Genomic DNA, 13,337 nt, shown 5'->3' with positions numbered 1-13,337 from the left:
CTTCCAATCCGTGTGTTTTACAAGTAGTTGTTGCTGCTCTGGTTAATTCTTGATCACATTCATCATTAACGGGTCCAAAGACGGGCTACAAGAATGGCGGAAGGTCTTAAGCATAAAACGTATCAGGAAAGACTTAATGAACGCAATCTGTATTGTCCGGAGGACAGAAGGAAAAGGGGGGACATGATCGAAACATTTAAATATGTCAAAGGGTTAAATAAGGTTCAGGAGGGAAGTGTTTTTAATAGGAAAGTGAACACAAGAACAAGGGGACACAATCTGAAGTTAGTTGGGGGAAAGATCAAAAGCAACATGAGAAAATATTATTTTACTGAAAGAGTAGTAGATCCTTGGAACAAACTTCCAGCAGACGTGGTAGATAAATCCACAGTCACTGAATTTAAACATGCCTGGGATAAACATAGATCCCTCCTAAGATAAAATACAAAAAATAGTATAAGGGCAGACTTGATAGATCATGAGGTCTTTTTCTGCCGTCAGTCTTCTATGTTTCTATGAATTTGGAGCAAAATGAACCGGGGAGGCCCCAGAATTCTTCATTTTGAAGATCTTTGGAAGTCTGTTTTCACATAAAAAAACAGATTCCTTTTTTTAAAAATCATGGTGTGGATTTTTTTCTCTAAATAAGTCTTACAGTTCATGGAGATGCTGGAGTTTTTATTTCTTGGCAAAACGAAGAGATTAACCCTTTCCATCCCTTATTCCACACGATTGCTAATTTATACAAAACCAACAGCCACAAACGAACTAGTTGCCACAATTCTTTATAGGATTGTTCCCTATGATTCCAAGTTCATACAGAATTGATAACGTGGCAAAGGCTAAGTACATCAGAAGGGAAACGGCTCCCAGCTTTTTGTCTAATTTCCAGCCATTCAAATGAACAGCCAGAAAAATAAAAACAATGGAGCCAATAAGAGAAATGGCCGTATAAGTCAATCCGCTGCTGTTCACAAGCACAGGGCCCGACCGGTCAACAAAGGCCGTTTTTATAAACCACGGTAACCCCAAGCACAACAGATCAAACACATTGGATCCGACAATGTTCGACATGGCCATATCTCCTTTCCCTGCAAGACAGAACACGTTAAACATGTCAGCCTTAAGACGTTTGCTGTGGTATTTCATTTGTTGTTTATGAATTAAATCTAAATAATTGCCCAACTCACAGAAAGTGACCCAATTTTATGTTTAAAAGACCTTTGCTGCATCTTGTGCACAAGACCGTCATCTAGTCTTAGCAAGTTTGAAAATACCTTCATAAAGAAACCTTTTTTAAAAGAAAGAAAATACCTTCATATCAATGTTAAGAGTGACACCGTTAGGCTCATCCAAAATGGAGTGAAATTAGTGTTTTTGTCTTTTAACTGGGACCACTCGCTTCCCGAGTAGAACAAAAGGGCAGTGGTCTCATCCCAGTAATTATTAGGTAAAAGTACAGTGATACCTTGTCTTACAAATGCCTCGTCATACAAACTTTTCGAGATACAAACCCGGGGTTTAAGATTTTTTTGCCTCTTCTTACAAACTATTTTCACCTTACAAATCCACTGCCGCCGCTGGGATGCCCCTCTGGACTTCCGTTGCCAGTGAAGCATCCGTTTTTGCGCTGCTGGGATTACCCTGAGGCTTCCCTCCATGGGAAACCCCACCTCCGGACTTCAGTGTTTTTGTAATGCTGCAGGGGAATCCCAGCAGCGCAAAAACAGGCGAGGGGAGCCTCAGTGAAATCGCAGCATCGCAAAAACACAGAGGTCTGGAGGTGGGGTTTCGAGGACTTTGGTGTTTTTGCGATGCTGTGATTTCACTGATGCTCCCTTCGCTGGGAAACCCCACCTCCGGACTTCCATCGCCAGCGAAGCGCCTGTTTTTGCGCTGCTGGGATTCCCCTGCTGGGATTCTGCAGCATCACAAAAACGCGGAAGTCCAGAGGTGGGGTTTCCCTTGGAGGGGAGCCTCAGGGGAATCCCAGCAGCGCAAAAACGGGCGCTTCGGCTGGCAAAAGGGGTGAATTTTAGGCTTGCACGCATTAATTGCTTTTCCATTGATTCCTATGGGAAACATTGTTTCGTCTTACAAACTTTTCACCTTAAGAACCTCATCCCGGAACCAATTAAGTTTGTAAGACAAGGTATCACTGTATTTGAAGGACCGCTTGCACTTCTGAATGTAGTCAGCTTATTAATTTAGGTGTCAAAAATTGGAAAAAGATGTCCCATTTTGTCACATGGTTACCAACTTGGCCATGTTGGCTTAACCGGTACGAAGGGCTTACCTCTTTTAGCCACCAGAACACTGGCAATTGTGTCTGGAATGCTGGTTCCAGCTGCTAGTAGTGTAAGGCCCATGACAGTTTCAGGAATATGCAGGGTTTCCCCTGTAATCAGAAAAATCCAAAAGCAACTATCTCATTTCCTTGAGTATGAATTGGGAAGTAACCACACGTAATATTTTAAGAGAATTGTGTTTTAAAGTCAAAATGACCCAACAAATACCAATGAACTAGGCTACCCTTATTTTCTGAAAGCAGATAACCCCTCAACTGCACGAGTTGAACAGAGGAAACTATTTAGCTTTGAAAAACTTGGGTCACTGAATATTATGAAAAGCTATATAACCTTTCCTTCAAATACCAGAGAAGTCTGCTGTTCTTGATAGCCGCAGTCTTTTGGAATAGCTACAACCAGCCTAATCCCTTCAGTTACTTTGGTATCTTCATCACATGAGCTTTTTGAAGTCATATGAGGCACTAACCTCTCTCAAAAATCTACTCTTGGGGGGGGGGGAAATGCTTGCATTCTCGTAGGGGGAGGGGTCTGGAGCCTGCTAATAATCCTTTAGTTCTCTAAAAACTAAATGTCAGATGAAAAGAGGTCTTTGGTTTGTAGAACAGCAGTGAAAAGCATACTTTCCTGCTATAAAATACATTTTCATGCGCGGCACAAGTTTTTAACTTTAAAATAAATTGAGCCAATAATGGCTCACTTTTAAAAGGTGGAAATATAGATTTATTACCCAACACTTGCTTTGAATTTGTTTCACTCGGTAGCGATAGATGAAAAACAGTCTAAGGTGGTTTTGACGTCCTTGGATAGATTTCTTCTAGATAATGTAATTGCAGACAAGTCTTTGGGCCAAGGGCTATAGGGCATCTGATATGTGGACTACATGGAAGGACTCTTAGTTTATTCTCTTGAACATATAGGGGAGAGCATTTAATTGGGGGATTATGGAAAAAGAGTCTTCAACAAATTTTGGGCTGGAAAAACACAGTTCATGCAACATTCTAAGCCTTAGTGGTTTTTTTATTTCTGTAATCCAGCCATGGTGGTTTATTGAGACCCATTGGGGTTGGGTGGCATAGAAGTCAGATTAATTAAGAGCCGGGGTGGCGCAGCAGGTAGAGTGCTGTACTGCAGGCCACTGAAGCTGACTGTAGATCTGAAGGTCAGCGGTTCAAATCTCATCACCGGCTCAAGGTTGACTCAGCCTTCCATCCTTCCGAGGGGGGTAAAATGAGGACCGGATTGTGGGGGCAATAGGCTGGCTCTGTTAAAAAGTGCTATTGCTAACATGTTGTAAGCCGCTCTGAGTCTAAGGAGAAGGGCGGCATAAAGATGGAATAAATAAAATAAAATAAATAATTAAATTATTCAGGAACAGTGAAAATATGCCAATGTCTGATAACTTGGCAAGTTAATTTCTACTACCTTAAAACATTTCCTGTCCAGATTAACTCTCTTATAGGGTGTAATCGGTCTGAGGGTTCTAGGTTTCGTTTCCTTTTATATCCTTTTCGAATGGTTTTATCTTCTGCAGGTGTCCATCCCTGCAGTGTTTTGCATTACATGCTCAGGTAAAAGCTTTCAGAGTCTAGAGGTGTAGGTTACGTAAGCCAGGAGTGACGCATTTAAGATGGTCATTCACTTTGGGACATGTAGACTGGCTTGACACAATTCTCAAGTGATTTTTAAAAAACATACAACCTTAGCTGTTCTGAGACCGCCCTCAGTACAGTGGTACCTCTCCTTACGAACTTAATTCGTTCCGTGACCAGGTTCTTAAGTAGAAACGTTTGTAAGAAGCAATTTTCCCCATAGGAATCAATGTAAAAGCAAATAATGCGTGCGATTAGGGAAACCACAGGGAGGGTGGAGGCCCTGTTTTCCTCCTAGGAGATTCCTAGAGAGGCCCCACGGAGGCTTCTGTCTGCCTTTTCCGGCCCTGTTTCCTCCCAGGAGATTCCTGGAGAGGCCCCACGGAGGCTTCTCCCTGCCTTTTCCGGCCCTGTTTCCTCCTAGGAGATTCCTGGAGAGGCCCCACGGAGGCTTCTCACTGCCTTTTCCGGCCCTGTTTCCTCCCAGGAGATACCTGGAGAGGCCCCACGGAGGCTTCTCCCTGCCTTTTCCGGTTACAATTTCGGAGGCTCGGGTTTGTAACTGAAAAATGGTTCTTGAGAAGAGGCAAAAAAATATTGAACATCCAGTTGTTATCTAGAACAGTTCGTAAGTAGAGGCGTTCGTAGATAGAGGGTACCACTGTATTGTCTGAATTTTGAACCTTAATTCTTCAACTCTAGTCTACAGTCTTAACGTGTGTGATTAGTAATCACCTGAAATCAAGTTTTGTATTTTGAGATGCCGTTAACGTGTTGGTTGGAGCAGGCAGGCTAATTAAACCTACCTACTATGGTCACCATCCATACGAGAATGTACGTAAAAGCAGAAATCCACACTGCTGACATGAAGAAGGAAATCATAAACCACTTTTTCCAAAAGAGTTTTCTGCAGTCTGGAATCGTCAAATACAGTACGGTGGTGATGGGAAGGGCAAGCACCCACAGAATTCTCTTCAGATCATCTTCCGGCACGGTGAACACGCTTGGGGGATCTGTCCGATGAAAAGAATCATTTGAAGAAATGAGGTCCCGATGCTTAAAAAAAAACATGCACTTTCCCTGATAATGCGGTTATTTTAGTTCTTTACAAAGCTCTCTTTATTATAAATATACAGTGTTCCCTCGCTTTTCGCGGGGATGCGTTCCGAGACCGCCCGCAAAAGTCGAATTTCCGCGAAGTAGATATGCGGAAGTAAATACACTATTTTTGGCTATGAACAGTATCACAAGCCTCCCCTTAACACTTTAAACCCCTAAATTGCAATTTTCCATTCCCTTAGCAACCATTCAGATTATTACTCACCATGTTTATTTATTAAAGTTTATTAAAAAAATATTTATTAAAGGCAGACGAAAGTTTGGCGATGACATATGACGTCATCGGGTGGGAAAAACCGTGGTATAGGGGAAAAACCCGCAAAGTATTTTTTAATTAATATTTTTGAAAAACCGTGGTATAGACTCCGCGAAGTTCGAACCCGCGAAAATCGAGGGAACCCTGTACAGGGCTTTATTATTCCATGAATTTTTTCTCTAGATGTACAAATCTGAAAATTGGAAGCTTGTATCTTAGAAGTTAAATGACACAAAGCAAAAAAATTAGATATTTGTCCTTGCCTTGCCCCACTGATATCAGGAGCCAATGTATTGACCTGGGGGAGTCGTATACTTAATCACAACTTTGTTACAAATTAGTCATGACATAGTCTTGACATATTTATCAAATGGTAAAGTATTTTTGTATCTAAAATTTACTTCCAGCATTTGAAAAATATAAAGATTTTTTAAAAAAATACTACATGCTTCATATTTTCGCGTTTAGGATTTTTTTAAAAAAAATACATGTATTTATTTAATTATTTATTTAATTGGATTTATATCCAATTAGCAGTTGTTCTTGCAACAGTTTTAAAAGAGGTCCTGGCTAAAATAAATACCTTCAGAAATGGTATCGAGTCCGTGTAAGCTTGCGGAAAGTTGAGAGTAATCAGACTCGTGGAAAATATCGTCTGGTCTCGACAGCCGCCGGACGAGAGGTTGAGTCTCGTCCCTCCATCCCGAGAGCGGCTGGTCTTCGGCTTTTTCCGCGTTCAGCAAGAAGCAGGTGCAGCAAGGACTAAACTTGCTCATGAAATATTGGCTGATTTTAATGTCAAAGCAGAGTACTAAAATATAGATGCCATATATTAACAGGAGTGAAGCACATTCATACCTAAGACAAAGTAAAAACTTTGCGTCAATGTGGGCTTAGCAGGTTGTGTGAAAACACCCACTTTGCTTTGATGTGGTAGGCAAACTAGCCAGTCGTAACTGGTCCATTTATCAGCCATGATAAGACCATAGCGTGATGCAAGCCCATGTATCTTGCAAAAAATAGAATATAGAAACATAGAAACATAGAAGACTGACGGCAGAAAAAGACCCCATGGTCCATCTAGTCTGATAGGATAGAAAAGAATAGAATAGAATTTAGAATAGAATAGAATTGAATTTAAAATAGAATAGAATTTAGAATAGAATAGAATAGAAAAGAATAGAATATAAATTAGAAAAGAATAGAAAATAATATTCTATTCTAATATTCTATAAAGATTTTAGAATAGAATAGAATTTAGAGTAGAATAGCAGAATAAAATTTAGAATACAATAGAAAAGAATAGAATAGAATTTAGAATAGCATAGCATAGAATAAAATTTAGAATGGAATAGAAAAGTATGGAATAGAATAGAATTTAGAATAGATTAGAATTTAGAGTAGAATTTAGAATAGAATTGAATTTAAAATAGAATATAATTTAGAATAGAATAGAAAATAATATAATATAATATAAATTAGAATAGAAAAGAATATTCTAATGTTCTATAAAGATTTTAGAATAGAATAGAATTTAGAGTAGAATAGCATAGAATAAAATTTAGAATGCAATAGAAAAGTATATAATAGAATTTAGAATGGAATAGAATTTAGAATGGAATAGAATTTAGAATAGCATAGCATAGAATAAAATTTAGAATGGAATAGAAAAGTATGGAATAGAATAGAATTTGGAATAGAGTAGAATTTAGAGTAGAATTTAGAATAGAATAGAATTTAGAATAGAATAGAAATTCTTTATTGGCCAAGTGTGATTAGACACAAAGAATTTGTTCCTAGTGCATACCAATGTACATACAAATAATAGTCATAAGCAACAGTTATAAGGAGATAGGTAATAAGGAAAATAAGAATAATGATGGCAATATTGCCTTTTAAAAAAGTTTGTTGTGGGAATTAGTTGTTTAGCAGAGTGATGGCATAAGGGAAAAACTCCTTGTAATATGTTAGGGGCAATATGCTTATTCTCTGTAAACTGCTTAAGAGGGCTGTAAAGCACTGTGAAGCGGTATATAAATCTAAATGCTAAATGCTAAAATCTAAATGCAATTGCTACTTCCAGGGAACACTTACCAATGAACTTTGTTGTCCACAATCATGCCAAGGACGGCCCCCGCACTAATAATATAAGCCAAGCAATCTCTGAACAATGGCCAGCAAGAAAGGTGTGAAGCCTAGAGAACACAATTCCGACAATATAACATTTGGATTACGTGAGATTTTTCAAGTCTTTGTAACAAATGGGTCCTTCGAGAACATAAGAGCTTCCTTGTTGGATTGGATCTCAATCCATCTGGTCCAGCTGTGCTTTCTCCCAGGGACCAACTAAGTATAGATGGAAGCTCACCATCTCCCAACAGATGGTCTTCAAGGACAGTCGTCCCCCCCCAACATGAAGATAATAACCACTGATCTTCAGGATTACCATCAGTCAAGCTTTGGTTGGCGTGTTCCAAATTTCATCCAAGAATGTCTTAAAAATGTCAACATGCCCAGTAAGCAATTTCATAATAATAGTAATAATAATAATAATAATAATAATAATAATAATAATAATAACAACAACAACAACAACAACAACAACAACAACAACAACAGAGTTGGAAGGGACCTTCTAGTCCAACCCCCTGCTTAGGCAGGAAACCCTACACTACTTCAGACAGATGATGATCCAACATCTTCTTAAAAACCGCCAGTGTTGGGGCATTCACAACTTCTGGAGGCAAGCTGTTCCACTGATTAACTGTTCTGACTGTCAGGAAATTTCTCCTTAGTTCTAAGTTGCTTCTCTCCTTGTTTAATTTCCATCCATTGCTTCTTGTTCTACACTCAGGTGCTAGAGAATAGGTTGACTCCTTCTTTGTGGCAACCCCTGAGATATTGGAACACCAGTATCATGTCTCCCCTGGTCCTTCTCTTCATCGAACTAGTCATGCCCAGTTCTTGCAACTGTTCTTCTTATGTTTTAGCTTCCAGTCCCCCAATCATCTTTGTCGCTCTTCTCTGCACTTTTTCTAGAGTCTCAACATTCTTTTTGCATCTACTTAACCTAAGATATGTATTTCCCTTTGCAATATGGAAATTATTGGATACAACTATCCAACAATAGTTGTATAAATTTTCAGAAGTTACCAAGTACCAATTTGCAGGATGTATCAATTTTCTAGAAGTACCAAGATCTCAGTAACTTATTATGCTAAACTTTTTTGGGGTTATCCCTGATCAGTAACATCCTACCTGGGATGGGAAGTACCATCATTTGGCCCTCAAATTAATTTCCCTTTGCAATTAAGGGGAAGGCGGAATCATAATCACAGTTCAAAAGTCAACGAAGTAGTGGAAGTGATGTGTCAGTGCCTGGAGACTGTTGGGGCCTGGATGGGTGTCAACAAACTCAAACTCAACCCAGACAAGACGGAGTGGCTGTGGGTCTTGCCTCCCAAGGACAATTCCATCTGTCCGTCCATCACCCTGGGGGGGGGAGTCATTGACCCCCTCAGAGAGGGTCTGCAACTTGGGCGTCCTCCTCGATCCACAGCTCACATTAGAGAAACATCTTTCAGCTGTGGCGAGGGGGGCGTTCGCCCAGGTTTGCCTGGTTCACCAGTTGCAGCCCTATTTGGACTGCTCACAGTCACTCATGCCCTCATCACCTCGAGGTTCGACTACTGTAACGCTCTCTACACGGGGCTACCTTTGAAAAGTGTTCGGAAACTTCAGGTCGTGCAGAATGCAGCTGCGAGAGCAATCATGGGCTTCCCTAAATATGCCCATGTTACACCAACACTCCGCAATCTGAATTGGTTGCCGATCAGTTTCCGGTCACAATTCAAAGTGTTGGTTATGACCTATAAAGCCCTTCATGGCACCGGACCAGATTATCTCAGGGACCGCCTTCTGCCACACGAATCCCAGCGACCAGGCGGCATACAAATCAAATCAAAGAATGAATGAATGAATGAATGAATGAATGAATGAATGAATGAATAAATAAATAAATAAATAATAAAAGAGCGTACGCACCATGCCGGCTAAGAGCCCACAGGCTGCACAGATGCCGAGAAGATTATAGATGGCAGAGCCAAGGATTGTGCTGACTCCGATATCTCCCTTCGTGACAAAAACACCTAAAAATGAAGCATTGGTTGACAGGGCTGACTTTTGCTGTTGCACAGACTGAAACACGGTTCGAAAGTCGACCAAAGCTGGTTAAAGGGTGGCTTACCAAGAAAAGCGGTGACTAACTCGGGAGCAGAACTGCCCGCTGCCATGAAGGTTGCTCCTGCCACGTCTTGAGAGAGGCCCAGAGCTAGAGGAAGGGTCAGTAGGGACAAGAGGCATGCAATCATCAGGGATGGGTAAAAATCAAGGAACGACGTTTGTATTTGTATTTGTTTGTATTTGTTTTTCTTACTTCTACATATGTCCCTTCAATGTCCATTGGCTTCAAGCAACTTAAAAAGATATTGATATAATAGCATGAAAAAACAGGCAGGGATGATAATTATTTGATGGATGGATGGATAGATAGATAGATAGATAGATAGATAGATAGATAGATAGATGATGGATGAATGGATGAATAGTATATGGATAGATAGAAAGAAAGAAAGAGAAAAAAGAAAGAAAGAAAGATACATAGATACATAGATACATAGATAGATAGATAGATAGATAGATAGATAGATAGATAGATAGATAGATAGATGGATGATAGAGATAGACGATGGATAAATGATGAGTAGATGATAGATGATAGAGAATGATAGATGAATGTGTAGATAGGTAGGTAGGTAGGTAGGTAGGTAGAGATGATAGATGATAGCTAGCTAAGTAGATAGATGATGGATAGATACAGTATATGATAGGTAGGTAGGTAGATAGATAGATAGATAGATAGATAATAGGGATAGATGACAGGTAGATAACATAACTAGCTAGCTAGCTAGCTAGCTAGATGATAGATAATAAATACGATGGTAGAGATAATGATGGATTCATTCATTCATTCATTCATTCATTCATTCATTTATTAGATTTGTATGCCACCCCTCTCCGTAGACTCATGAAGATCAACCCTCCCAAGTTCCCATAAATATCAGGCCTTCTATAGATAGTGTGGCAAGCCTGTTAATTTATCATCAATGTCTTGACACCAGTGGCCATTCAGTTTTGGGAGGGGATACGATCGCCCACGGCAGACTTACTATGACTGATCATCTCCAACGCCGGGAGGAAGTAATCATCGCAGACAATGGCCACTGCCAGGAACATGTAAAAAATGATGATAAAATAGATCACGATGCCGCCTTCCACTCGTTCTTGCGGCGTGAAAAACCCTTCGGGGAATTCCGACGATGGGGAGAGAACACACCGGCTTTTGTTTTCTGTAAAACAAGTTAGGAAAATCCTAATTTCATCAAAAGCCCATCTAGGCTGCCTGAGTAGATTCACTTTGAAGAAGGGCCAGGCAGAACTTACATAGAAACATAGAAGATTGACGGCAGAAAAAGACCTCATGGTCCATCTCCTCTGCCCTTATACAATTTCCTGTATTTTATCTTAGGGTGGATATATGTTTATCCTAGGCATGTTTAAATTCAGTTCCTATGGATTTCCCAACCACGTCTGCTGGAAGTTTGTTCCAAAATCTACTATTTCAGTAAAATAATATTTTCTCATGTTGCTTCTGATCTTTCCCCCAACTAACCTCAGGTTGTGCCCCCTTGTTCTTGTGTTCACTTTCCTATTAAAAACACTTCCCTCCTGTACCTTATTTAACCCTTTAACATATTTAAATGTTTCGATCATGTCCCCCCTTTTCCTTCTGTCCTCCTGACTATACAGATGGAGTTCATGAAGTCTTTCCTGATAAGTTTTATGCTTAAAACCTTCCACCATTTTTGTAGCCCGTCTTTGGACCCGTTCAATTTGATCAATATCTTTTTGTAGGTGAGGTTTCCAGAACTGAACACAGTATTCCAAATGTGGTCTCACCAGCGCTCTATACAGCGGGATCACAAAGGATCCTTTTAAAGGATAATCTCTTTCTTCTCTGGGAGAAGTAGCTTAAAAAGACCGCTTAAAATAAATAAACAAAGCTCATGGCTCCCCCTGCAAATGTATTACACGCTCATATAATTCTCCAAAATGTCGATGGAGATTCTCAATCCTCCAGGTCCTGATTGTCCCAAAGGTGCTTTTCTTGTTTTGTTTCCTTTGAAAACATTTTGCTTCTCCTTCAAGAAGCTTCTTCAGTTCTGAAGAATTCAGTCAGAACTGAAGAAGCTTCTTGAATGACAAGTGAAATGTTTCCAAGAGGAAAAAAAACCCTAGAATGTCCAATTGCCTTTTAGAAAAGCTCCTTTTGGACAACACCCAAAACATTCTGGGACCTCTACCACCAATAATCCCACCAGGAATGCCTCATGTGTCCCAGCGACTAGTTAGGTCACGCAGAATCAGCCTCCTCTGGGTCCCATCAGCCAAACAATGCCGACTGGAAGGTCCGCAGGGGAGAGCCTTCACTGTTGTGGCCCCCGTCCCCTGGAGATTCGTACCGCCCCCACTCTCCTCACCTTCCGAAAGGCATTAAAAACACATTCATGCCAGTAGGCCTGGGAACCGTGAGCGATAGTTCTGCTCTGGCCATTAGTATTAGAACGAGGAATGATTGATGGTTTTTATATTGGGTTTTATCCATGTTTTCTAATGTTTTAATTGTATTCTATTATTACCTTGTCTTTTTTAGGAGAAGGGCGGCCTATAAATAAATCAAAATCAATAAAACAAACAAACAAATAAACAATAGAGTTAAAAGGAAACTTGGAGGTCTTCTAGTCCAACCCCCTGCTTAGGCAGGAAACCCTACATTACTTTAGACAGATGGTTATCCAACATCTTCTTAGAAACATAGAAGATTGACAGCAGAAAAAGACCTCCTGGTCCATCCAGTCTGCCCTTATACTATTTCCTGCATTTTATCTTAGGATGGATATATGTTTATCCCAGACATGTTTGAATTCAGTGACTGTGGATTTACCAACCACGTCTGCTGGGAGTTTGTTCCAAGCATCTACTACTCTTTCAGTCCAATCATATTTTCTCACGTTGCTTCTGATCTTTCCCCCAACTCACCTCAGATTGTGCCCCCTTGTTCTTGTGTTCACTTTCTTAAAAACTTCCAATGTTGGAGCATTCACAACTTCTGGTGGCAAGCCGTTCCACTGATTAATTGTTTTAACTTAACTCACAAGTAGACGAGTCCCGAAAAGAGAAACCGTCCCCATTCCGAAAAGAACCCGTTTTCCAGGGCAGTGCGCGCTAGGACGCGGAGGGGGCAGCTGCAAAAAGGGGAAGGGGAACTCGCCCGGCCTTACCGAGATCCTCGCGGAGATGCTGAGCGCTCGCTCCCGGCAGAGGTAACACCCCTGAAAAGCCCCCGGTCCCCCAAAGCAGACCCAGACCCAGGGCGACCACGCGGGGCGCCCGGCGGCTTTCGGGGAGACGCTGAGCTGGAGACATCTCGCAAGGCTGGAAGCGCGCATTGGGCAGGGCGGGCGGGCAGGCAGGCGACCGGGCTCGGGGGCTGCGGAGGCATCATGTGAGTCCGCTGGGAAGGCCTTGTCGGGCCTGGGGGGGGGGGGGCTGAGAGGGAGGGAGGCTTCAAGTCCTCGAAAGAAAAGATTTTGGGAAGCGGCGCGAAATCAGCCGACCAGGGCTGGCAGCGGCGGCGGAATTTGGCGCAGGGGAAAAAAAACCCACACAAAAAACTTTGTAAGCTTTAGGGTCCTTCAGAGGTCTTCGTCGGGGGAAGAGACACGTTGCGAGGCTTAGAAGGGATTCAACTAACGTTTATGCGGTGTCCTTTTAGACTGAGACTGGCTTCGTTTCATGGTGGCATTCGTGCGCCCTTGCGGTTGCTACTGGAGGGTTCTTCGAAGCCTTAAAACTTTGGTGATCTTTTAAAACGGTTGGCGAGGCGGTCTTAGCCGAAAGGCAGACTCGGAAGGAATTTTGGGCCTCGAAGGTGCTTGTAGAAGT

General features: G+C 41.3%; 1 protein-coding gene across 1 annotated transcript; it reads right to left on the bottom strand.

The window, feature by feature from the left end:
* Positions 1–651: 651 nt before the first annotated feature.
* Positions 652–12,758, bottom strand: SLC24A5 (solute carrier family 24 member 5). The gene is made up of 9 exons (XM_070761975.1): positions 12,674–12,758; positions 10,502–10,681; positions 9,520–9,603; positions 9,318–9,421; positions 7,368–7,468; positions 5,857–6,131; positions 4,705–4,911; positions 2,297–2,398; positions 652–1,091 (listed from the first exon to the last, which is right to left on the bottom strand). The coding sequence occupies exons 2-9, from the start codon at positions 10,566–10,568 to the stop codon at positions 769–771; spliced, it is 1,263 nt and encodes a 420-aa protein (XP_070618076.1). The 5' UTR covers positions 10,569–10,681; positions 12,674–12,758; the 3' UTR covers positions 652–768.
* Between the last annotated feature and the right edge of the window lie 579 nt (positions 12,759–13,337).

The sequence above is a fragment of the Erythrolamprus reginae genome, chromosome 10 (assembly GCF_031021105.1).
Source record: "Erythrolamprus reginae isolate rEryReg1 chromosome 10, rEryReg1.hap1, whole genome shotgun sequence".
NCBI classification, from domain to species: Eukaryota; Metazoa; Chordata; class Lepidosauria; order Squamata; family Dipsadidae; genus Erythrolamprus; species Erythrolamprus reginae.
The sequence above is the reverse complement of the archived record's forward strand: the minus strand, read 5'-3'. Positions and strand labels throughout refer to the sequence as shown.

What these genes read in the sequence shown, in the direction of transcription:
- SLC24A5 (XM_070761975.1), bottom strand. Translation starts at nt 10,568, where the DNA reads ATGTTCCTGGCAGTGGCCATTGTCTGCGATGATTACTTCCTCCCGGCG. An exon ending in ACTCGATACCATTTCTGAAG is followed by an intron (nt 4,912 to 5,856) that starts GTATTTATTTTA and finishes TTCATCGGACAG; the next exon opens with ATCCCCCAAGCGTGTTCACC. An exon ending in ATGGATGGTGACCATAGTAG is followed by an intron (nt 2,399 to 4,704) that starts GTAGGTTTAATT and finishes TTCTGATTACAG; the next exon opens with GGGAAACCCTGCATATTCCT.